The sequence below is a fragment of the Capricornis sumatraensis genome, chromosome 1 (assembly GCF_032405125.1).
Source record: "Capricornis sumatraensis isolate serow.1 chromosome 1, serow.2, whole genome shotgun sequence".
Lineage (NCBI taxonomy): Eukaryota > Metazoa > Chordata > Mammalia > Artiodactyla > Bovidae > Capricornis > Capricornis sumatraensis.
This window is the reverse complement of record NC_091069.1, coordinates 65,778,339-65,805,055: the sequence shown is the minus strand read 5'-3', so window position 1 is coordinate 65,805,055 and position 26,717 is coordinate 65,778,339. Positions and strand designations below refer to the sequence as shown.

General features: G+C 34.4%; 1 protein-coding gene across 3 annotated transcripts in view; it reads right to left on the bottom strand.

The window, feature by feature from the left end:
• Nucleotides 1–26,717, bottom strand: part of FANCL (FA complementation group L) — an 89,058-nt gene that overhangs the window by 12,327 nt on the left and 50,014 nt on the right. The window contains exons 6-8 of one of the 3 annotated variants that reach the window (XM_068986510.1): nt 26,428–26,521; nt 21,322–21,398; nt 17,397–17,448 (exon numbers count right to left, since the gene is read on the bottom strand). In XM_068986510.1, coding sequence (XP_068842611.1) covers nt 17,397–17,448; nt 21,322–21,398; nt 26,428–26,521 — 223 coding nt within the window. The remainder of the gene's footprint in view (nt 1–17,396; nt 17,449–21,321; nt 21,399–26,427; nt 26,522–26,717) is intronic. The other 2 variants (XM_068986518.1, XM_068986526.1) reach the window with 2 other exon arrangements.

Below are 26,717 nucleotides of genomic sequence, written 5' to 3'. Positions count from 1 at the left end.
AAGTATAAGCTAAGAAGTTAGTGGCTGTGACCCATTATTATATAGAAGGTGTATAAAATTTTTCAAATAGTGGTGACAAGTCAAAGGAAGCTGATAACAACTGTAAAGAAAAAGTTCTGTAGGGGTAAGGACATCATTTGAGAGATTAGTATACTCTTTGAATTAAAATAAATTGAGTTTTTAAAAGATTTGTCAAGTTATATTGTTTAGAAGGTCACATAGAGCTGCAAAGGTTTTGTTCAATTTTGAAGAACAAATCAAACACGCAAAAGGCAAACATCAGGATTTTTGCAGGAAGGTAAATTTGTGGGCCGTAAGTTTAACTGGTATATTTGGAGCACTGTCCTACATCATCTTTATTTGTAGCTATAACATTAAGTGATATACGCAATGGTAATTTTAACTTGGAAATCTCCCCCAAAAAGCAAAGCCTGAGGCAAGGGCTGGCAGTACAGATAGGTTATTCGAAGTAATCTTAGGGACTGAGGGAGCAGGGACTGGAAAGAGTACAAGAGAAGAGAGAAAACTAAAGGAAGGAAGAACTTTCAAGATGGTCACTGTGGTCAACGGTGGCTCTGTGACAAGTTATGGAGAAAGTTCCTCAGAACTGCCACCCAAGAAACAATTCAGGAGCATTTATTCACTGGCTTCCATTCCTGACTGGTCGTGTTGCTCTAAGTGGTGTTACAAATTCTCTCACATTGCAGATCTGCATACATACATACGCCTCGTGGCTCACACAAGCATCACTGGTCCCAGCATTAGAAGAGCTCCGGGCAAACAGCATTGGTAGAGCTGAGGTGAGGTGCTTTGTCAAGATACACAATCATGAAATGAACTGAACCAATGAGGCTGAGTAAAAAGTGGATGCAAAGGAAGTGAAGTAGGGAGCAAGGATTATCTAAGTCTTGGCCATGTGCCAAAAAGGGAAGTGACAGACATTCTCCAAGAGTTAAATATGCCTATTTTGAATAAACTTATCCTCTTAAAATTGATTTATATAAAACTTTAATAGTAATAAAAGGGATTATTTGAAATAACATGTATATGTGTGTGTGTGTGTAAATTCTGCCTATTTAGGGCTCTTGCCTTATTACTGAGCTTTCAGAGCTCTTTGTATCTTCTGAGCATATGTGCATTGTCTATATATCTTGCAGATACTTTCTCCTAGTCTATAGCTTGTCTTTTTGCCCTCTCAACAGTATTTTTCAAGAAGGAAAAAAAAAAAAACCACAAAACTGTACATCTCCTATGTGATCTAGCCATTCTAACTCTAGGTATTTTCTGAAAGGAAACCATATATTCATATAATGAGATTCATATAATGTTCATAGTACCTTATTCATAACAGCCACATCTTGGAAATAACCCACAGGTCCATCACAGGTAAACAAACAATATGTGATTACATTCATACAAAGAAGTACCACTCAGCATAAAAAGAATGAATTATTAGTACATACTATGACACTGATAAATCTCTAATTATGCTGATGAAAGAAACCTAACATAGAAAAGTACATAGAGTTATATAAAACTCTAGCGAGGAGAGCAGTAGTTGCCTGGGGATCAGGAGGAGGGACAAAAGGGAGAGATTAAAAAGGGGAAGGGGAAACTTGGTTGCTGTGGAAATGTTTATTATCTTGATTGTGGGGTTGACTTCACCCATGTAAACATTTCTCAATGATCACCCGATCATACACTTTAAATACATTCAGCTTACTGTACATCAATTATACCTCAAACTATATAAATGGAGAAGGAAATGGCAATCCATGCCAGTATTCTTGCCAGGAAAATCTCATGGATGGAGGAGCCTGATGGACCCAGTCCATAGGGTCTCAAAGAGTTGGACATGACTATGTCACTCAGCTCGCACACACCAGGCTGTTCTGATTTTTGGACAGTAATGGCTCTATATAGCAATCCCTTCTTTGCAACAGATTTGTAGTGTATTTCTCAACATTTAGGAGCTAAACAATTTACAAAATAGCCAAATTTCTAACACCAAGGACAAAGGCAGAAGAGTCACTGTTCATTAACCCACCATTTAGAGAATAAAGTTTTATCACTTGTATATGTATATATTGAACAAGGAAGGAGAAAGGATATATATGGGAACTAAGATGTTAGCTATTCCCCCATAACTGTTATTAAATTATGTTAAACTAGGAAAGCACTTAAGCAGAAAAGTGTGAACACTGCCAATCTCAAAATGTAACGCTTATTATCTTTAAAAGCATTTTGTTACTTTTATAATACCTGAAGTGATATAATAATGTCAGTCACTTAACCAGATCTTAGAGTATAATATCTTCATCTTAAGTACTATTATTTCCAGTATTTTAATAATTTTCTCACAGTCCCGGAATGTGATCTTTTGTGCTCTGATGACACTTAAATTAATAGCATAATTTTCTGGTACTTGCAACAGTTGCTTTCCATTCTGATTTTTTTATACTTTCCTATAATACATGCAGATAAATCCTCTAATAATCATTTTTATCTTTATCTCTGAGGGATTCAAAAAGCTTCAACAGAATAAGGAAATATCAAGAGATTAAACTTTTAGAGAAATTTAATTTTAATATTAATTGCAATATTCCCAATAAGATATCTTTAAAGAGATGATAAATCTCTTAAATATCAGTTCATTTGCTCTTATTTGCAAGCTTCATTGATGTTCTCAACTCTTTCTGTAGGTATAACTAAATCTATTTAATCAAATACTGTTCTCTGGCATACAATCCATAAGGCATACATCAACTCTTCTTATAGTTTACTTTTACTATAACTGACCGCTGATGATTTAAAATATTTGCTACTATTCTTAAGACATGTGGAGAGTATATATGCCCAAAATCAAATGAAACATACTCACTCCATGTGTAGCCATTACAGAAGGTAGCAACTCTGCTTATAAAAAAGATAAAGGAGACAGGGAAAGAGAAGCAAATAAATTCGGTCAGGTGTATGTTGAAAATGTATGGGCACTTCCAATGTGGTCCAAAGCTATCCTATATTGTAGACCATCAAAAAAAAAAAAAAAAGTAAAGCTAATTAAATGAGGATTCTGGGTAGATTACAAAGTAGAAAGCAAAGTAGGAATCCGTCTTCCCACCTAGACAACAAATGCACTGAAAGAAACTATTCTGGAACTCTTAAGGCCATTGAAGGCTTGCAACTCTGGTCAATATCAGCTCAGCTTCGGAGGGGCTACCCATCACCCTGCTCCCTGACAGGCAGCTCTGCACACACTACATGAGCACCTTGCACACAGTTTATATGAGTCAGGGTAAGAAAACACGATGTGTCCTTCAAATATCACGTCTATGATCTGATGACTGATTGCCGCTTCTCATCTCAGAGGAAAAGACAAAGAAGCAGTTGGATATCACTGTTGCACTTCCTTCAGCTGTTCTTCCTTCACTTCCTCCAATCTCCTGCAAAAATGACTTGCAGAACTATGAGCCACTGCCCCTTCCTTCCTCTTCATTTTTCTTTTTCCTCTTCTGAGTGTCAGGTATTAAAGACTATAACATTCAAAAGCAACTCAACTGGGATGAGTGAAATAGGTGAGGAAAATTAAGACCTATAAATTTCCAGTTACAAAATAAATGAGTCATGGGGGTGAAATGTACAATGTGGGGAATATAGTCAATATTATTGTAGTATCTTTGTATGTTGACAGATGGCAAACTAGATTTACAGTGGTGTTGCTTTTGAAATGTGTAGAAATACTGAATCACTGTATATTGTGCACTAGAAATTAACAAAGTGTTGTAGGTCAATTATACTTCAAACAACAAACTCAGAAAAAGAGATCATATTTGTGGTCGCTGGACTGGAAGAAACACAAGCTGGAATCAAGATTGCCAGGAGAACTATCAATAACCTTACATATGCAGATGACACCACCCTTATGGCAGAAAGTGAAGAGGAACTAAAAAGCCTCTTGATGAAAGTAAAAGAGGAGAGTGAAAAAGTTGGCTTAAAGCTCAACATTCAGAAAACTAAGATCATGGCATCCGGTCCCATCACTCCATGGGAAATAGATGGAGAAACAGTGGAAACAGTGTCAGACTTTATTTTTGGGGGCTCCAAAATCACTGCAGATGGTGACTGCAGCCATGAAATTAAAAGACGCTTACTCCTTGGAAGAAAAGTTATGACCAACCTAGATAGCATATTCAAAAGCAGAGACATTACTTTGCCGACTAAGGTCCGTCTAGTCAAGGCTATGGTTTTTCCTGTGGTCATGTATGGATGTGAGAGTTGGACTGTGAAGAAGGCTGAGCACCGAAGAATTGATGCTTTTGAACTGTGGTGTTGGAGAAGACTCTTGAGAGTCCCTTGGACTGCAAGGAGATCCAACCAGTCCATTCTGAAGGAGATCAGCCCTGGGATTTCTGTGGAAGGAATGATGCTAAAGCTGAAGCTCCAGTACTTTGGCCACCTCATGCGAAGATTGGACTCATTGGAAAAGACTCTGATGCTGGGAGGGATTGGGGGCAGGAGGAGAAGGGGATGACACAGGATGAGATGGCTGGATGGCATCACTGACTCGATGGACTTGAGTCTGAGTGAACTCCGGGAGCTGCAGAAGGACAGGGAGGCCTGGCGTGCTGTGATTCATGGGGGTCGCAAAGTCAGACACGACTGAGCAACTGAACTGAACTGAGTGGGGGGTGGGCGGGGTGGAGGGTAGAAGAATCAGATGAAGGTGGTCAAAAGGTACAAACTTCCAATTTCAGTTATAGTAAATACCAGAGATGTAATATACATGTTTGATATAATTAACACTTATATATGAAACTTGTTAAAAGTAAATCCTAAAAGTTCTCATCACAAGAAAAAATAATTTTTGCCTCTTTTTTAATCTATATGAGATGGACAGGAACTAAATTTATTCTGCTGTTCATTTCATGATGCATATATGTCAAATCAATATGCTGTACAGCTCACACTCACCCTGTGCAACATGTCAACTGTATTGCAACACAACTGAAAGAAAGAAAAGGCAACTCTCATTACAGGAAAATTTAGGAAGTCACTCTGCATGCCCAGGGAAAGGTACAGGCTCGAAAAAGACCAAAAAGACCCTAAGTTTATACCTCAGGCTGATCCTGGACAAGAAGATGGCCTACAACAGTCAAGAACACACACACACACACACAAATTGAAAACAGGAGAGAGTTTGATCTTTCCTCCCTGGGGATAGGGGACAATCCAATTTCTATAGTTACCACATTATATGATTTACATTTCCAGTTTTCAAGAACAACAAAACCACAGGGCATCAAAAACAAAGTGTAGCCCTGACTCAAAGGAAAAACATAAATTAACAGAAAAAACAAACAGCTCCCAAAAATAGACCTGAGAGTATCTCTACTAGACAAAGAAATTTGAAACAACTGATACATACACTTTAAAGTAAATTGTAGAGAAAGTCAAGATAACAATGTATAGAAAATACAGAAAAAGAAAACCTTGAAAAAACATGAAAATAACAATAACTAAAAATGAAAAATTCACTAAGAGAATTCAAAGATGAGTTTGAACAGGCAAAAAAAAAATCTGTGAACATAAAGACAGGACAACAGAAGTTACTATGTCTGAGAAGTAGGAAGAGAAAAGATCGAAGAAAAGTGCACAGAGTTTAAGAAACTACACCACCATCAAGTTAACCAATATATGGATTGTGGGATCCCAGAAGAAGAGAAAATGGCAGAAAGAATATTTGAAGAAATAATGACTAAAATATCCCCAAATTTGGTGAAATACATAAATATACACATCAAAGAAGCTCAATGAACTCCAAGAGATCCACAAAAGACACATTAAAATCAAGCTTTCAAAAGACAGAGAGCCTTCAAAGAGATTGAGATGTGACTCATCACATACAAGGGAGTCTCAAAAACTATCAGCAGATTTCTCATCAGAAATTTGATGACCAGAAAACAGTGGGTGATATATTCAAAGTGCTAAAAAAATTTTTAAGTCACAAAAATCCTAAAGCTGGCAAAATTATCCATCAATGTAGTGAGAAATGAAGCCATTCCCAGATACACAAAAGGAGTCTGCTACCATTTAGACCTGTCCTTTGCTGCTAAGTCATTTCAGTCGTGTCTGACTCTGTGCGACCCCATAGACGGCAGCCCATGAGGCGCCCCTGTCCCTGGGATTCTCCAGGCAAGAATACTGGAGTGGGTTGCCATTTCCTTCTCCAATGCATGAAAGTGAAAAGTGAAAGTGAAGTCGCTCAGTCGTGTCCAACTCTTACCGACCCCACGGACTGCAGCCCACCAGGCTCCTCCGTCCATGGGATTTTTCAGGCAAGAGTGCTGGAGTGGGGTGCCACTGTCCTTTAAGGAATGTTATAAAAAAAAAAGTATTGTAAGTTGAAATCAAAGGACACTAGACAGTAACATGAAGCCCTATGAAGATTTAAAGATCTCAGTAAAGGTAAATACATGAGGCAAATGATAAAAGCTAGTATTATCATCACTTCATGGGAAATAGATGGGGAAACAGTGTCAGACTTTATTTTTTTGGGCTCCAAAATCACTGCAGATGGTGACTGCAGCCATGAAATTAAAAGACGCTTACTCCTTGGAAGAAAAGTTATGACCAACCTAGATAGCATATTCAAAAGCAGAGACATTACTTTGCCGACTAAGGTCCGTCTAGTCAAGGCTATGGTTTTTCCTGTGGTCATGTATGGATGTGAGAGTTGGACTGTGAAGAAGGCTGAGCACCGAAGAATTGATGCTTTTGAACTGTGGTGTTGGAGAAGACTCTTGAGAGTCCCTTGGACTGCAAGGAGATCCAACCAATCCATTCTGAAGGCGATCAGCCCTGGGATTTCTTTGGAAGGACTGATGCTACAGCTGAAACTCCAGTACTTTGGCCACCTCATGCGAAGAGCTGACTCACTGAAGTTAAGCTAGTATATAAATTACGCTGGATTATAACTTCAATATGTTAAATGTAATCCTAACAGTAACCATAGAGGAAATAACTATAGAATATCCAGGACAATATATGACAGAAGGAATTTAAATGTTTAACCTCCAAAAAAATCAATTGAACTCTAAAGCAAAATGACAGATTAAGTGCCTCCTTATCAGTATTAAACTATAAATGTAAATGGATTGAACCCTCTAATCAAAAGACATATTGGCAGGGGGGGTATACAACTACATGCTATCAATAACATTCTCACTTTAGATCCACAGACACAAATGAGCTGACGCTGAAAGAATGAAAAAAGATACTCCATGTAAACAATCACCAAAAGAGAACAGGAGTGGCTATACTAATATGAGGCAAAATAGTCTTAAAATCAAAATAGATTATAAGAAACAAAGAAGAACATTATGTATTAATAAGAGGTTTTATTCAGCACAAATTTATAAGAATTACAAACTTTCATGCAGCTCATAACAGCCACCAAAACATGAAACAAAAATTAATACAACTGAAGAGAAATAGTTGTACAATAATATTTGGGTGACATCCATACCCTGCTCTCAATAACAGAACAACCAGAAAGATAAGGAAAGAGAGTACACAACAAACCAACAAGATCTAACAGACATATATTGAATACTCCACACAGTAACAAAAGTACATATTTCCCAAATGCACATGGAATATTTTCCAGAACATGTTTCAGGCTATAAAATACATATGAATACCTCTGAAAAGACAGACACCATATAAAGTATCTTTTCCAACCACAACTGAATGTAGTTATAAATCAGTAATAGAAAACTGGAAAACCCACAAATTTATGGAAATTGAACAACATACTCTTAATAAAGATCAAATAAGAGATCAAAGTGTAATCAGAAAATTGATTGTTGTTGTTTAGACCTATGGGCTGTAGCCCACCAGGCTTCTCTGTCTGTGGAATTGCCCAGGCAAGAATCCTGGAGTGGGTTGCTATTTCCTTGTGGAGGAGATTTTCCCAACCCAGGGATTGAACCCATGTCTCCTGAATTGGCTGGCAGATTCTTTACCACTGAGCCACCTAGGAAAGCCCAATTAGAAAAAACTTAAGAGACAAAAAATGAAAACACAGCATTTAAAACTTACAGAATGTAGCAAAAGTAGTAAAGAGGATATTTATAGTTATAAATACATACATTAAAAAACAAGACCATCAACAACCTAATTTTACAACTCAAGAACAAAACTAAAATCAAAGCTAGCAGAAAGAAAGGAATAGAGAGGAGATAAGTAAAATAAAGCATAAAAAGACAACAGAGAAAAACAATGAAACCAAAGGTTGATTCTTTTAAAATTTTAGATAAATTGACTAAGAAAAAAAGAGAATTCAAATTATTATAATCAAATATCAGTAGGGATATTACTACCATTCTACAAAAACAGGAATTATAAAAGAAAAATTTCATGAAATTTTATGAAAAAATTTCATGAAAAATTATATACCAACAAATTGCATAGCCTTGATGAATAAATCCCTAGAAACATAAAACGGAAGACTAAACCACAAATAAATAGAGAATCTGAATAGAATAATGAGGAGTAAGGAGACTGAATCAGTATTCAAAAGATCTCAGCAGAGAAGTTCTGGACTTGATAGTGTCATCGATGAATTACACCAAACATTTTAAACAACTTAACAAAATATCATCAACTTCAGATATGTAGATGATACCACTCTAATGGCAGAAAGCAAGGAGGAACTAAAGAGCCTCTTGATGAGGGTGAAAAGAGGAGAGTGAAAAAGCTTGCTTAAAACTCAACATTCAAAAAACTAACACCATGGCATCCAGTCCTATCACTTCATGGCAGATAGAAGGGGGAAAAGTGGACACAATAACAGATTTCATTTGCTTGGGCTCCAAAATCACTGTGGACAGTGACTGCAGAAGACGTTTGCTCTTTGGAAGGAAACGTATGACAGAGCTAGACAGCATATTAAAAAGCAAAGACATCACTCTTCTGACAAAGGTCCATATAGTCAAAGCTATGGTTTTTCTAGTAGTCATGTACTTATGTGAGACTTGGACCATAAGGCTGAGTGCCAGAGACTGCTGCTTTCAAAATGTGATGCTAGAGAAGACTCTTGAGACTCCCTTGGACAGTTAAGGAGATCTAACCAGTCAATCCCAAAGGAAATCAACCATGAATATTCATTGGAAGGACTGATGCTGAAGCTCTAATACTTTCGACCACCTGATGCAAAGAACTGACTCACTCGAAAAGACCCTGGTCCTCGGAAAGATTGAGAATGGGGGGAAGAAGAGGGTGACAGAAGATGAGATGGTTAGGTGGCATCACCGACTCAATGGACATAATTTGAGCAAACTCTGGAAGATAGTGAAAGACAGGGAAGCCTTGAGTGCTGCAGTCCCTAGGGTTGCAAAGAGTTGGACATGACTTACTGACTGAACGACTACCACAACCACCAATACTTCTCAGACTTCTCCAAAAAAACTGATAAGGGTAAAATACTTCCTAACTAATTTTTAGGTAAGTATAAAGAGGCTATGGACATGAGTGTGAGTGAACTCCGGGAGATGGTAATGGACAGGGAGGCCTGGCGTGCTGTGATTCTTGGGGTCACAAAGAGTCAGACACTGACAGCAACTGAACTGACTGACGGACTGAAAGAGGCTCAGTCAGTCAAATCAGTCGCTCAGTCATGTCCGACTCTTTGCGACCCCATGAATCACAGCACGCCAGGCCTCCTGTTCATCACCAACTCCCAGAGTTTACTCAAACTCATGTCCATCGAGTCGGTGATGCCATCCAGCCATCTCATCCTCTGTCGCCCCCTTCTCCTCCTGCCCCCAATCCCTGCTAGCATCAGGGTCTTTTCCAATGAGTCAACTCTTTACATGGGGTGGCCAAAGTACTGGAGATTCAGCTTTAGCATCAGTCCTTCAATGAACACCCAGGACTGACCTCCTTTAGAATAGACTGGTTGGATTCTTGCAGTCGAAGAGACTCTTCAAGAGTCTTCTCCAACACCACAGTTCAAAAGCATCAATTCTTCGGCGCTTAGCTTTCTTCACAGTTCTACTGTAACATCCATGCATGACCATTGGAAAAACCATAGCCTTGACTAGACGGACCTTGTTGGCAAAGTAATGTCTCTGCTTTTCAATATACTATCTAGGTTGATCATAACTTTCCTTCCAAGGAATAAGTGTCTTTTAATTTCATGGCTGCAATCACCATCTGCAGTGATTTTGGAGGCCCCCAAAATAAAGTCTGACACTGTTTCCATTGTTTCCCCATCTATTTGCCATGAAGTGATGGGACCAGATGCCATGATCTTCGTTTTCTGAATGTTAAGCTTTAAGTCAACTTTTTCACTCTCCACTTTCACTTTCATCAAGAAGCTTTTTAGTTCCTCTTCACTTTCTGCCATAAGGGTGGTATCATCTGCATATCTGAGGTTATTGATATTTCTCCTGGCAATCTTGATTCCAGCTTGTGCTTCTTCCAGCCCAGCATTTCTCATGATGTACTCTGCATATAAGTTAAATAAGCAGGGTGACAATATACAGCCTTGACGTACTCCTTTTCCTATTTGGAACCAGTCTGTTGTTCCATGTCCAGTTCTAACTGGTGCTTCCTGACCTCCATACAGGTTTAAGAGGCAGGTCAGGTGGTCTGTTATTCCAATCTCTTTGAGAATTTTCCACAGTTTCTTGTGATCCACACAGTCAAAGGCTTTGGCATAGTCAATAAAACAGAAATAGATGTTTTTCTGGAACTCTCTTGCTTTTTTGAGGTCCAGCAGATGTTGGCAATTTGATCTCTGTTTCTTCAGCCTTTTCTAAAACCAGCTTGAACAGCTGAAGTTCACAGTTCACATATTGCTGAAGCCTGGCTTGGAGAATTTTGAGCATTACTTTACTACAATGTGAGATGAGTGCAATTGTGCGGTAGTTTGAGCATTCTTTGGCATTGCCTTTCTTTGGGATTGGAATGAAAACTGACCTTTTCCAACAGTGTGGCCACTGCTGAGTTTTCCAAATTTGTTGGCATATTGAGTGAGGCTATCTTTACTGTGATACTAAAGCCCCAAGAAAACTAAAAACCATGATCCCTTTTGAATACTGATAAAAGAAAAATCCTCAACAAAATACCAAATTTAGCAGCATATTAAAAATATTACACACAGAGATCAGGTGGCATTTACTCCTGGAATACAAAAATGGCTCAAAATATGTAAATCAATAAAATGTAAAACACTATACTAATGGAATGAAAAAAAATCCATTTAATCATCTGAACTGACCCAGAGAAAAACATTTGACAATATTTAACACCTTCTAATGATAAAAACTCAACAAAGATCAAAGAAAGTTACTGCAACAAAATAAAAGCCATATAATAAAAAAGAACAGCAAACATCATACTCAATGCTCAAAGACTGAAAGCTTTTCCTCTAAGATCAGGAACAAAGCAAGGATACCTACTTTCAACACTTCTATTCAACACAGTACTGGAAGTTCTAGCTAGATCTATTAGACAAGAAAAAGAAATTAAAGCATCCAAATAAGAAAGGAAGAAGTAAAATTATCCCTGCTTGCAGATTATATAAACTTACAGGCAAAAAATCCTAAATACCACCCCCCAAATTATTACAACTAAGAAGTTAATTCAGCAAAGGGCCAGGATACCTCTTTGACCACTAGTTACATTTCCAAACAGCAACAATAAACAACCCAAAAAAGAAATTAAGAAAACAATTCCATTTACAATATCAGCAAAAAGCAAAACAAAAGAAAAAAAGCCTTAGTAATTAACTTAACCTAGAAGGTTAAGGACATAAAATGAAAACACAAATGGTTATATCACTCCTGATAAAAATTAACATAAGACATCAATAAAAGGAATCTCAACCCACATTCATGAACTGGAAGACAATGCAATCCTTATCAAAATCCCAATGACATTTTTTGGGGGCACAAACAGAAAACCCCATCTTAAAACTCATAGAATCTTAAGAGACCCTGTACAGCCATACAATCTTGAAAAAGAATAGGAAACATGGAGGAAAAAAGTGGAAAGGACAAAGTGGAAATCACATTTTCTGATTTCAAAACTTCCTATAAAGCTACAGGAATCAAAACAATGTGATACTAGCATACAGACAGATAAAATACAAATGGAACAGAATAGAGAGCCTAGAAACATACACTCATATACATGACCAAATCATTTCTGACAAAGTGTCAAGACCGTTCAATGAGAAAAGAACAATCTTTTCAACTAATGGAGCTAGAAAAACTGGATATCAATATGGAAAATAATTAAGTTGGTCCCTTATCTAGTACCATATACAAAAAGTAACTTAAAATGGATCAGAGACATAGCTATAAGAGCTGTTTAAGTATAAAACTCTCAGAAAAAACACAGGGCAGAAGCTCTATGACACTGGATCGGGCAGTGATTTCTTCAGTATAGCACCAAGGGCACTGGCAACAACAGGAAAAGTTAGACTTGATGAAAATTTAAAAATTTTGTGCATCGGAAGACAGCAGCAACAGAGTAAAAAGGCAACGCACAGAATGGGAGAAACATTTGCAAATCATGTATGTGATAAAGGATAAATATCTATAATATATAGAGAACTCTTAAAACTCAACAACAAAAACAACTTATTTTAAACTGGGCAAAGGACTAAGACATGTATCCAAAGAAGATACAGAAATGGCCAATAAGTACATGAAAAGACACTCAATATCTCTTAGGGAAATGCAAGTCAAAATTGTAATAAGATCACTTCACTCACACTCATTAAAAGAAAATAAGTGTTTAGGAGGATATGGAGAAACTGAAACTCTTATACACCGTTGTAGGAATGTAAAATGGTACAGGAGCTCTGGAAAACAGTATAGCAGTTTCTCAAAAAATTAAAGATAAAATTACCAATTAATTATTGGTAATTTAATTACCAATTAAAAGTGGGAACTCATAGAGCTATATATGCACATCCATGTTCACCTGCAGCATTATTCCGATGAGCTAAAATGTGAAAGCAATTTAAGTCCATCAATGGAGGAAGGGATAAACAAAATGTGGTATTATACATGTAATGACATATTTTTGATCTTAAAAAGGAAGCAAATTCTGACATATGGTACAACTTGTATGAAACTTGAGTATATTATGCTCAGTGAAATAAGCCAGTCAAAAAGGACAAATGCTGCATGATTTCACTTATGTAAGGTACTTAGCATAGTCAAACTATAGAGTTAGAAACTAGAATGGTGGCTGCTAGACACTGGTGAAGAGAAGGGGAGTTACTGTTTAATGGGTATAGTGTTTCAGTTTTATAAGATCTGAAAAGAGTTCTGGAGATGAATGGTAGTAAAGGTAACCAAAAACTTGATGAATGTATTTAATACCACTGAACTGCACCTGTAAAAATGGTTAAGATAGTAAATTCTGTCTATCTTATCACAATTTTAAAAAATAATAAAGATGCTAAGAATGCCAGGATAGGCCTATGATACCATGGCAGCCTGAGCCTGACTGATGAACAAGCCCCTGTGGCTGTTTATCCATTTATATCCCTCAGATTGTTAACTCTGAGAAAAACCACGTCTTGTACAATGCTACTTAAGACCCTTAGTATTTGGTTCAAATACATTTCTAATATTCCATGTTAACTGTTTTTAACTTCCTTTACTTGGTATTAAAATAAAGTTCTACACAATAAAAAAATTAAGCCAATCAGAAAAAAGCAAACTAGTCTAGCTTTTTGTTCTAGGTAGGACATACCACAAAAGGGTTCTACTCTACCCTCATCAAAAAGTTGACTATATCTAATTGTTATTATTCACACTAAAAACAACAAAATAAGGAAATAAATGTTCACAAAGATCTTTGCTTTCAGAGAAGGTCAAGACTAATAAAATGTGTGTGTTGCTGGCTATCAATGTTACCTTCACAAGCAGAGCCAGGGAGCTACATGCTAACAGGAACATCACTTTAAAAAAATAAAAAAATACTGTTCCATTGCCTCTGCTATCTACCAACTCCAAAATTCTGGTTTGCTTCATTATATCCATCTGCTAAGTTAGTTTGGCTTCTCATATTCAACTTTTTTTTTTTTGGCACAAAAAGAGGAAGAAAGTTAAGTATATATAGCTGAGAGTATTAATCAGTGATTCTAGCAGATCATACTTGAATTAGCATCTTTTATATTTGAATTATCATTTCTGTCTTCTGTCTACTAGAACTTTATTTTCAATACGGGTATCTGTTCTTCCAAACAGATGGCTTAAAACACACACACACATATATATACCAATATTCAAATATTTTAAAATAGCCCTTGGATTAAAAAAAAAGTACAAATAGACATTGTATATTAATTTTCTAGAGTCCCTGACATTGACAAAACATGAGGTAGAGAATGTTAATAAATTGTGTTTGTGTTGAAATAAAATTGCTTTACTGACAATCCTTTTTATCCAAAAGCATTTTAAAATATAAATCACAATATTAAGAAGCCATTTGGAGACTGATACTTATATATTTTCTTTTACCTAGGACACTTGCTATATAAGAATATTTTATTGGTTTCCTCCAAACTATAGTCCAAGTATTCGTAATACATTAACTGGCACACTGTAAGACCAAACAGTATTTCTCAATATTTCTGTTGAGAAATATTGTTACAATATATATATATGTTACTTGTTATATGTTATGTTAGTTTGTTACTTATGTTACAATGTATATATAGTCATCTACCATAACCAGAGAGCCTGGTGAGACTGATGGTTGTTTTGTATTAATCATCTCTATTTTATTTTTCAGCACCAGGATACTTCCTGAATATTGCATATAAATGGAAATATTGTCTTTAGAGTATATGTAGTTCAACATACAAAGAGAGAGATACCACTTAACTTGTCATATATGGATGTGGGTGTGTTTATATATACAATTATACAACATAATATAAATGTATATTGAAAGAGGGTTAACTGTTACTAATCTAGACTGCTGTTTCTTGCCCAGCAGTGTTGATCCACTCTTGCCATAAGGGAGCATTTTCTGTTTGCTCAGTAACTTGTAGGCAGAAGGCTAAATAAAAGAGTCTTCTCAACAAATCTGACCAATCAATCAAAAAGACCTAAAATATTGACATCTGGGGTAATCTATTCTGAGATCTATTCAGGTGACTCTACAATGAGGTTCACAATTGACAAGCCCCCAGTCATGTACTCAGAGCCTTCAAATAGTTTATAATAGCTGACTTTTAATCATGAGCAAATAACCAAAGATGATAAGAAAAAGCAATTCAAGGAAACAGAAACTATTCAGGTGGGAAAAAAAGATATATATTATTAGTATCTCTAGGGACAAAAGAAGATATATCAATGAAGTAAACTCTTAGAAATTAACATGACAGTATTAAAAAAAAATAAAACTCAAAAGGAGGGTTACCAGAAAACGTTGATGAAATTTACCAGAAAGTAAAGCTAATACAAAACCCCATCTAGATAATTAAGAGTAGATTTAGACAACTGATGGAAAATTGTGGATTGAATGAGTTTTAAATACACAGAAAACTAAGAAAATGAAATAGACAATTGTTAACTCTAGGTGGTAGCAAAAACTGGGGCAACAAAGGAAAAATAATATTGAATACTAATTAACTACATGGTTTATCTCTGCATAGTATATGTGCTCACCATAATAATGTAAACAGAATATTGATAGTCAAAATTACAAGATAACTATCTGAAAAGAAAAAGAACACAGGAAGTATTCATATGGGTTTGGAGTGGGGGAAAGGCAGAAGAAATAGCAAAATGAAATAGCAAATTCCTCATTATCTACAGTGGGAAGTTAACAGATAATGGCCAAACCAAACCAACAAACAAAAGGTAGTATAATTACAAGAGCATGTAATAATGCATATTACATTATAACACCAAAAGATCAGCTAACAATTAAAAGTGGTTGGCCCTGGAGAGGGAGAAAAAGGTGGGAAGGACGCTAGGTCATGCTGTTTTGTCTGAAAAGAAAACAAACAACAGCAACAACAAAAAAAAACCTTGTAAATCTAACTCTTTAAACTATGTTCATATACAACTTTTATTAGAGTATACACTTTTTAAAAAATCAATAGCTTGCCCATATTACAAACTAGAAAATGTGATTTAAAAAAAAGACCAAATCGCAATAGCAACAAAAACTATATTATAATTAGGAATAAACTCAACAAAAATGTACAAGATGTGGATTAAGAAACTATAGCTACTTAACTGGGGGACCTAAATAAACGTAGAGATAATCAGTTCCTAGACTGTGAATATATTAGTTCTTAATTGGATGGATAAATGTAAACCCAATTATAACTAAAAACTAAATTATCCTAAAGATTATCTAGAATAATAAATGCACAGCATTATAAATAATATTTCAAAAAAAAAAGAAATATTTTGTTAAGTGATAAGCACAAGTTCAGATTAACCAGTGACATCCCGACTCCATAAATGAAGGTATTAAAGGTGATTTCACATTTTTTAAATTTTGCTTGCTTTTATTTTCTCTCTGTTTTAAAGAATCAATGTAGGGGTACTTTAAAAATACATGTTATTTAAAAAAAAGAAAGAGAAGCAGTTAGTAAGTTACTGAGTTCAATAGGATACCATATCACACAGGTCAATCACATCACATAGTCTCAATAATGAACTAAGTTTCTTTGTTATGATTCCTTTGATGTCTTTTTATCCATACCACTGTAGCAACAATAAGATGGCCAAGAAACCAAAAGTATATTTAATTAACCAATTAAAGACTGAACAAAAATCCAGTTCTATGAGTTCTCCAACAAGGACAGCAGAGAAAAAATGGAAAGAAAGATAATCCAGTAGATCAAAAAAGCAGAATATCCTTAGGGTCCATACAGTATGATACTGAGCATTTTCTCCATCTACCATTCTATTTGTTTTAAACCAAATTTATTTTATTAAGATCTCTTAGAAAAAGTTCATTATTTCCATATACATACGAACTAAGACAAAGAGCAGCCTTGTGATTTGTTTGAGATTATACAATTAAGTCAATGGCTGAACTGTACACAGAACCAAGGATACCCAACTGCTAGTCTGTTGCTCTAACTAATGGATCATGCTCACTGCTATGTAATAGGACTGTTTTCCTTTAATTACAGTTTCTTCATTCACCATCAGATTATCAGCCACAGGCTTTATCATTAGTTTTGCTCTTCTTATATTCATGGCATTACTCCCAAGAATATGAGATTTACATGATAAAAAAATATAATGACCACTGTTTACTATATCATATCCAATCTCTGAAAATTCTAGTCAACATGACGAGGCTAGTTAACTGAAGCCTACACTTAATGGCATATTTACAGGTAAGGGTACAACTTTAGCATCTATTTTGGGTTGATCAGTGACCTGGAGAAAGGTAATTTTATTTTTACAGAATCACTACTGTCTATGCATGTAAAATCGTACATTAGAGCATCCTATGGTCTCATCAGTCTACATTATTCATATATATGATCTAGATATACAAGTCCAAAGGGCAGCAAATTAGATACATTTTAGAGCATTTGTGATGTTGGGAAGTAGAATAAGATAAAAATCATGACATGCTCTTACATTCCTATGCTGAAATCTATAAAAGAAAACTGACTGGGTAAACAAAGTAAGTATGTGAAAAGAGGTGTGCAGTCACTTGTCTTTGAGAAGCACTTTGTGTTTCTTTGGCACATAGCACGGCAGCAGTAGAAGCAGCAGCCTTGCCCTTGGTGCTCATTTCTTACCACTCTAAATGCCTCCTCGGAGCCAGAATACACTGGCTGTTGCTGATCATGCTGTGAGACACCTGCACTGGCTACTAGGCTTGTCATGACGCACAAAACCCTACCATCTTCAGCTTGACATTGTGCAAGTTATAATTATTCATCCAAATGAATATGTCAGAGCAGCAGCAGCAGACCTCTCATCAGAGCAAAAGAAAAATACATCAAAACATTATCAACCCAGCAGGAAGACAGGGACCATAAGGAAAATTACCCATTTTTAATATGGATGCCACAAAGTCATGCCTATTATTTTACAGAAAGAAAGGAAAATAAAGATCTTCTAAGTTTAAAGTCCAGAAACACTGAATCCAAATAGGAAATGTACAAAAAGGAGACGGAATTTTTTAAAATCAAATATCTGGCACCTGTTTACAATCTTTTAAATGTAAGTTTGCTGTAAGACTACAATACTACAATTCTTTAAGAACCACAACTGTTTAAAAATTGTTTTAAAAAAGGAAAAAGACAGTAATTCTCACAAGCAGAACTGTTTCCAATAGGTCAATGAAAAAAATCACACACAGCAAGGAAGTTTGATGTTGCTTCACACTTTCAAAACATAAACTAATATTGCCAACACTTTTATCATGCTAAAACACTCAAGAGTTCATCTGGAAATAGCAGCAAAATCCATAACAATGAACAGCTAAACTCTAACAATGGACAATTTTAGTAGTACATGGAAAAGAAAAATAAAATCACCTCAGACCTCCACAAATGAAGATACATCCAAATTCTATAAGCATATAAAAAAAAGGCAAGTGTAAATATAATTCCTATCTCATATTTAAATATGAAAAAAGTGTAACTTTTGCAATAAACTTTCAATGAATATCTTTTAAAAACAAGATACAAAAAATTTTCTCATTCAAGACACATAAAGCAGAAATCACAATGAAGAGACTGATAAATGTGACCACACTGAATATTAAACTTCTGCTTGACAAAATATATCAAAGTTAAAAAGCATGCCACAGGGATAAGACACTTATATCCCATATAACCAATACATAATTAGTATCCAAAGTATGTAAGAAATGCTTATAATAAAAAACAAAAATATAAGTAGGCAAAGATTATAAACACAACAATAAAGAGTATCAGTTCTTGAGCAATTAAGATCAGAGTAAAATCAGAATGACATAGAAAGGGTGTGGGAAAGTAGAAATTACTACGCATTGCTGGGTAGGAGTATAAAGCTACACAACCAATTTGGGAAAATAACTTGGCAATGTTTAGTAATCTCAAAGAGTATACTCCTTAGAATCCAGCATTTTCACTTCAAAGCATAAACCATTTTAAAAGTCTCACATGTATAAAAGGAAACATAGAAAGATGTTTATAGCAGCACTGTTTAGTAAGAAATTGTGCAAGAAATTGTGACCAACCATATCATTAGGACACTGAATAAACTAACTGGTGGATTCATATAATGAAATGATATAAAGCATTTAAAATGTACTATACAGGCACAGATCATGGGTAAATCTCAGAAACAATGCCGTTTAAAAAAGACTGAAAATACTATAGAATATGGCATAAACAAATGTAGCAAAAGAGTATGCATGGATAGCATACACATCAATTCCAGGAAAAGATTTTCCTCTAGAAAGAGACAGAAGGAAAGAAAGGAAAGCAGAGAAGAAAAAGTAAAATTTTAAGCCCCAGAACATTTTATTCCTAAAAGAGACAAAAATATATCTGAAACAGATGTGATAAATATTAAACATTTGAGTTGTGGTTAAAATGATGTCTAAATTTTTATCTGTACTATACTAAGAATGTTAATATGTTCTTTTAATTTAAAAAAAAGATGCAATTCCAGTTACTACTAATTCTGTATTCTTAGAACTAACACAAAATAGAAAACCTGACATACGACACAATTAAATCTAAATCTGGATTTGAATTAATATTATAAACACTTATTCCATGCTTATTTGTGCAAGGCACTTAGCTGGTGTTAAGTAGGGACACAAAATTTAGAAGAAATTGCTCTTAAGATTTTGTAATGTTAGAGTCACAAACTAATTTTGTTAAATGGCAGGATAAGGTAACTGCTAACAGTCCTTTTGTGAAACTTGCATGATTAAACATGTTAAAAAAAAAACTAGGAAATTAATCAAAAACATATTCTTCAACCTTGGGATTTTGGTAAATATTAAATTATAATCTAGAGATAACATATGGAAAGAGTAATACAATCTAGGTACAATGTTATCTCACGATCTCACATAATACATAAAATTTATAGAGGCAAACTGAAACTATTCAATTTATGTACAATTCCAATTCTTTAAAAAAAAAAAAACACAGTATATCTTATGTGTTTATAACACATATCACAATACCAAAAGCAAATCATAGTGTTTTTCATCACCTATATTTTGCTGTGTTTTCTTGATTTCCATTGAAAAGGAGGGAGATTGTTTTGTTTTTAAAGAAGAAAATGACAAAAATATATTTTAAATGTAGATGGTATAATTTAATATTTGAAACCTCATACAACAATGTAAATGCTGTTAGGCTTTTTTTTTTTTTAAACTAACAAGACGATTACTTTACTCTGTATGTTAGAATTTAAATAGCATAAATTTTCACTTGAACCTACCAAAATTTCATAACAAAAATAAGGGTAGCCTCTCCTCAGAGAGTATTTGTTAAATGTCAGTAGGAATTTTTTTCACTTTGCATAAGAATAGAAAGATTCTCTTCATATTGGTATCGATTTACTTGGTGAGACATTAGATTACCTGTCATTAGACTTCTCTTTGAACCTAACCACCATCCTGCCAGATCTTTAAAAGTCACACATGTCAATGTTGATGACAGAACTATTGATAATCATACCACATTTTATCTACATAATGGTACAATTTACAGTGCACTCCTAAATACATCAACTTGTTAGATATCACCAATGTATTGAGAAATTAAACTGACAGGAGCAGGAGAAATAATCAAAATAAGAATATTCCAAAGCATATGCAAAAAGAATATAGTATAAGTTCAAGGACGAACTAAGGACAAATACTTTAAAACAATAAAAACTGAATAGAAATGGCAGGATTTATATTTTCAGTCATAACTCATTCTCCTCTGAAAAAGATTCTCTGATATTATGTCTGAAAAATTTCACCCAATTTTTAACCTACTGCTCACTGCTTTATAACAGAGCTGCTTAGGATTTAAAATTAAAGGACAATTTCTGTCAACAGAGCTTTTTCATGTTTATTTAAAATGAAGCATAAAGATCTAAAGGCTGAATGGGGTGTCTGTGTGGGTGTGTTTGGAGGATGAGGAAGGAGGTGGGGAGACAGTCAGAGGGCAGGGAGAATGGACATCAACTGCTAGGAAATATGAAAGCAACACTCTCAAAATCCTGTTTATAAATAAATGTTTAAACAAAACTGAAAAGACCACTTTATAATGGCCACTTAAAATGCTTTTTAGCTACTTAAATTTAAGAATTTACCTGTGGTGTCCAGGAAACAGAAAATGGAACAGGAAAATCCACAACACAATCTGGTGATTCTGCAGGGTACTACAAAAAAGCATAAAATTAGGGTCATTTTTGTTTCACTGTGACAATTTCACATAAATATTTTAGAAAAACTGAATATATTAGGAAAAGTATTTCTATAAATGCAAAGGTATTATATATATTTTGGTTCTAGTATTATAAAGGTGTGAAGAGCTGATAAACAGTCAACAAGCTCAAGAGGTACAAAGTGTAGTGATTTGGGGATGCCAAACCAATCAGTAGTAATGAATTAAGTCAGTTTCTGGGCAGCTGCTAATGTGATTTGAGGGGCAAACCGCACTGAATCTCAGTTTCTTTATCTGTAAAATGACAAATCAAAATGGTTGATATTTCATTTCTTTTCAGTCTAAAATTTAACCTCAAACAGCCTCAGTCACTACTTAAAGAGGCAACACTTGTTAAAAGAATCAAGAAATGCACAAAATGAACACATATAGTTATCAATTATTTTCCACAACAAAGCATTTGATTTTAGCGAGAAGACTAATAAACAATGAAATAAATGCCTCTGGTTTAAGGAAAAACAAAATATTAGTTTTAAGAAAAATTTTTTCATTGTTGATAAACAGAAAATTAACCCCTCAATAGTTTTATATAAGAAGTGACAGCCAAAGGACTAACCACAATTCTAAGTTAACAAAGACAAAAGATAGCTTCCTTAAAATCAATTTTGTTATTAGAAAATTCTATTACATGATTTCTCTAAGATTCAGTTTGGATTCTTAAAAGTCACATGTAATTTTTTTAAATGCTCACTTCTTTTCTTTAAAAAGCTAAATTTACTACAAAGAAAACCCATTTTAGGAAAACTCCTTTCTCTCATTTGACAAAATAACCTGTTTTAGACTTTCACTTTTATCAACCTTTTATTTTTAACTACTTCTCTGCATAGCAAAAGGACACAAAAAAGTATCACAACAGTATTTGTTATAAACATCAGCCCATTTGAAATCAATGCTTAAAAAAGAATTAACATTTAATTATAACAGGCTGGCTAAAAATAAACCTGTCATTGTACACTCTGCCTAATGGAATCTGGCTATGCAGAACTGATATCACAAAGGTAAATACAAGGAAACCATATAAACATGTAACTATGCTCTAGCTTCCAGGGGAAGAAAGGAAGATCTGGCTGAGATTATAGAAGAAGCCCTACTTCAGACAATTCAAACTATTAGATGATGTCCTTCTGATTATAACTGCTGCAATCACTAGAAAAACAATTTGCATGCAATTTTTACAAGTCATGTGATTATCTCAAAGTAAATGCAGGCAGAGATCTTCGCTTTCTTTGGTTTATGGTTCCGCTAATTAACTCCTGACCTTGGACAAGTCATTTAACTTCTCTGCCTGTTTCATATGTAAAAATAATAGAACACAACCAAAAGTATTGTAAAATCTCTTTTCCCTCTAAAATGTGAATTTTCTGGAAAAAAAAAATACAAACTTAAAACCTCCTTGGGTCAAAAATGGAACATTTAGTTTACCTTGAGTTGCTGCTATTTGTCTATTTGGCTGACAATGAACAATATCAACTCTCTAAGCAATCATCAATCAAGGTTAAGAACTTAAAGTGAAAGTGAAGTCGCTCAGTCATGTCCGACTCTTGGCGATCTCATGGACTGTAGTCTACCAGGCTTCTCTGTCTAAGGGATTTTCCAGGCAAGAGTACTGGAGTGGGTTGCCATTTCCTTCTCCAGGGGATCTTCCTGACCCAGGGATTGATCCCAAGTCTCCTGCATTGCAGGCAGACGCTTTACCTTCTGAGCTACCAGGGAAGCCTAAGAATTTAATGTTTACTGTATACAGAATGGATAAACCCAGTAAAGTGCCTGTAACTTTGGAAATCATTAAGTATATATGGCACATTATGTTCAAAGAGAATTATGATCCTACATTCAAACAGGGCTCAGGGTACTAAGTGGCACATATGTACTGATAAAGAAAGCCACAAGGAATTAAACAAAAAAGAGATCCACAAGGAGTTAAACAAAAAGCAGATTGAAATAAATATGATTCCACATATCTGAGATAACATCCAGATATATATTTAGGTACATTTATGCAAACATACAAATATGCATACAGTAAATTAGACTGATCTATAAATAGTTGGCTTTACTGAGTCGATGTATAAATATTGTATTATATTCACATTCAAGATCAATTCTGTTTATATAATAAATATTATATAACTGTATCAAACCTAAAAGGCACAAATTTATCTAATTCTGGATGATTTAACATGACTCATGCAGTATCATCCCTAGATACTCATTTTTGGAGTTGTCTGTATTGTTGTTATCAGTCGCTCAGTCATGTCTGACTCTCTGCAACCCCATGGACTACAAAACACCAGGATTCCCTCTCCTTCACTGTCTCCCAAAGCTTACTCAAACTCATGGTTCATTGAGTAATACTAACTATAATGTATATAACAAAGTATGATACTGTAAAATAACTATCAAATTCAGTATTTTTCAAGCCACTAGAGATTGTCAAAGTTTTACTTTACAAATCTAGTTGACAATAATAACTAAAGCTCCACATAAAGAAACTGAAAAATAGGTATGATAATTAATACAGTTTTTCAAGTCTCACTTGAAACAATTCAATCAAATTAATAACTATAAGAATATAATTATATAATATTGAGTATATACTTTCATAACAAACAACATTTATTAGACTCTATAGCATACATTCCTAAGGAAAAATTTAACCCAACTCAATTCATGACTGGACTCCCTGGCAGAATAATACATAAAATTGCAGCAGATTATAAAAATAGTCATCAAAGTGCCCAGTCTCAGAAACATCTATGATTTGTTTTTCAAACAGTTCTGATTTTGACCAAAGCTAAGGAAGCTCTGGGCTACCTCTTTTTTAAAGAAAAGACTATGGTTTAGGATGAACTGTAAATACTGCATTAAAAATACACTTATAAAAATACCAAAATTCAACTGATTTCCTTATGGCCTTCCTTTCTGCTTATATGTTCACTTTTCATAGAGCAAGTCTGGACAGAATTCATATTATTTTCTTTGTAGGTTTCTGGAAACAGTGAGGCAGAGGGCCAGAACTGGTAGAGTTGTATTCAAGAATAAAAACAAACACATTACTAGATATCAAAAAGTATCAGATAAAAGAAACAGAGGTTTGTGTATTTACAAAAATAGTCATGTTGCAAGGTTTGTCAAAAAAATAAGCCTAGCCCTATAAAATTCAGTTTGGATTAAGATTTTGCATTGTATTAAGGATCCTTTAACATAAGTTTTAGCTCTCACTGTTTTTAACTGACAATCCCAAATATTCTTAAGAAAGAAATTACCACACCTGAAAGACAACTTTGGTCTCTATGAAAATTGAACTAAATGGACAATTTAAGACTAATAAGTCCTACCAATATAAGATTCATTTAGTTTCTGCCTTTTTTTTTTTAATGCAGATTATTTTTCTTCCTAATTTCTTAAAAACTCTAAGCTTTCTCTTTTTTCTTGCCAGGGCATACATAATAGTGCTTTATAACTATTGGTGCTGCAAAAATTCACACCTGAAAATACTCTCCAGAGGAATATTAAAAGGGCCACCTTTATCTACTTTGAAAAATTTTAAAAAAAAGCAGAAAGGATGGACCATTCTATAGGCTACACATCCTCCCTCTGAATACTATAAAAAATATCATTAATTAAAATTAATAATAAAATCTTATAGATGTAGTTACAGGCAATGTAGATTTAAATCATTCTCTCTCAGTTAGTAGAAAAGATGGCAAGAAATGAGGCTATCAAAAAAAGTAGAATCAGGATAGGATGTATTTTAAATTCTTTATTTTGGTCTTCATAGCAGCAATTTTGATCAATGTACAAAATACTAGAATATTAAAAAAAAATAAATAAAACTCTGAAGAAACTGACAGAACCTTGCCACTGGCAGTATGTGACCTTTGGAAGGATAAAGGCAGATTTCTCCTCGATTTAAAAAAAAAACTTTTTTTAATTAAAAAGGAAAGTAAGTGTTTTCATTTTCATTTAATAAAAATATTCATGTAACTTATTTTACAATTAATATTTATATCCCACTAATATTTTCTCAAAACTTACCACATATGTATCTTAGAACTATAAACATTTGGTGTGTAAGAAAAGAATGAGTCGTTTCTTAATTTGTCGGTTATAGAGGCACTATAAGATATCAACTTTTCTGTGTCACCCCAGCACAGCTTTATATATTAATTCTCATGAAAAGCTTAAATGCCAGACACATTTTTAAAAAGGACAAACACAATTGATCTTTTCATCACTATAATCTTCTGAAATAGAGTTGATTGATGACTTGGAAGAACAAAAAAAAGTTAGATGACCTGGTTTTCTCAAATTCTAATGTTTCTCCAGTGATTACTAAGTATATGGTTAATATCCTGAACTTGCTTGTTCTACTTATTTCTCAAAATTCACAATGTATAATTAAAAAATGACAAAATAGCTATGCATTATGCAAATAAAATTAGTAGTTATAGATCACTAGCCTGTAAGGGCTCTATAAATAGAGGTATATAACCTCTGCAAAATTTTTAAAACCAGAAGTAAAAAAATTTCAGCCAAGAAAATAAAAAGTATCCATATATATGGGTCTGTGTTTGGGGTGTGGTGGGAAGTCAGAAATAAGAACAAAGGTAATTCATAAAAAAATAAAAGTTGAAGACAAAGACTTCTTCAGTAGAACTTGGAATAGCAGAAACTTCCAATTCATTTCTACATAGGATGTTACAAACATAACATAACATAACATAACTTTGAAGCTGCCAAGCCTTATTTGATCAAATCTGAACTAAAATAGTGACATGAAAATATATCTAGGCTTTGGGAAACTTAATGAATAAATCAGAGGCATTCCAAAATAATTTATTTAGGGGTCATATATATATATAGTTTAGAAGCAACTAGCACTTGTTTACACTGAAAACATTTTCAGAATTCACTTCACAAGGTATTTCCTGGTCAGAGTAACAGTCTAACGAAGCACATACCTTCGCCTTCAACTTGACAGTGATTAGATGCTCTCTACCAGAAACATCTGCTTTTAACTTGATGGTACTAAAGCAAGGATCCACATACACAAGCCTGGTGAGTAGAAGGAAATAAAAAAAGATCACAATGGGGAGGGTGAGGCTGGGGGGAGGAAGAGGTTGGGGGATGGTAGGAATTGAAAATATTTGCTATATTCCTATTAATCCATTACAAAAATTAATCAGAGGAATTTCTGCATGCCATCCCATTATGCTGCTATAGATTTACTGCCGTTAATACAGCAGCCCAG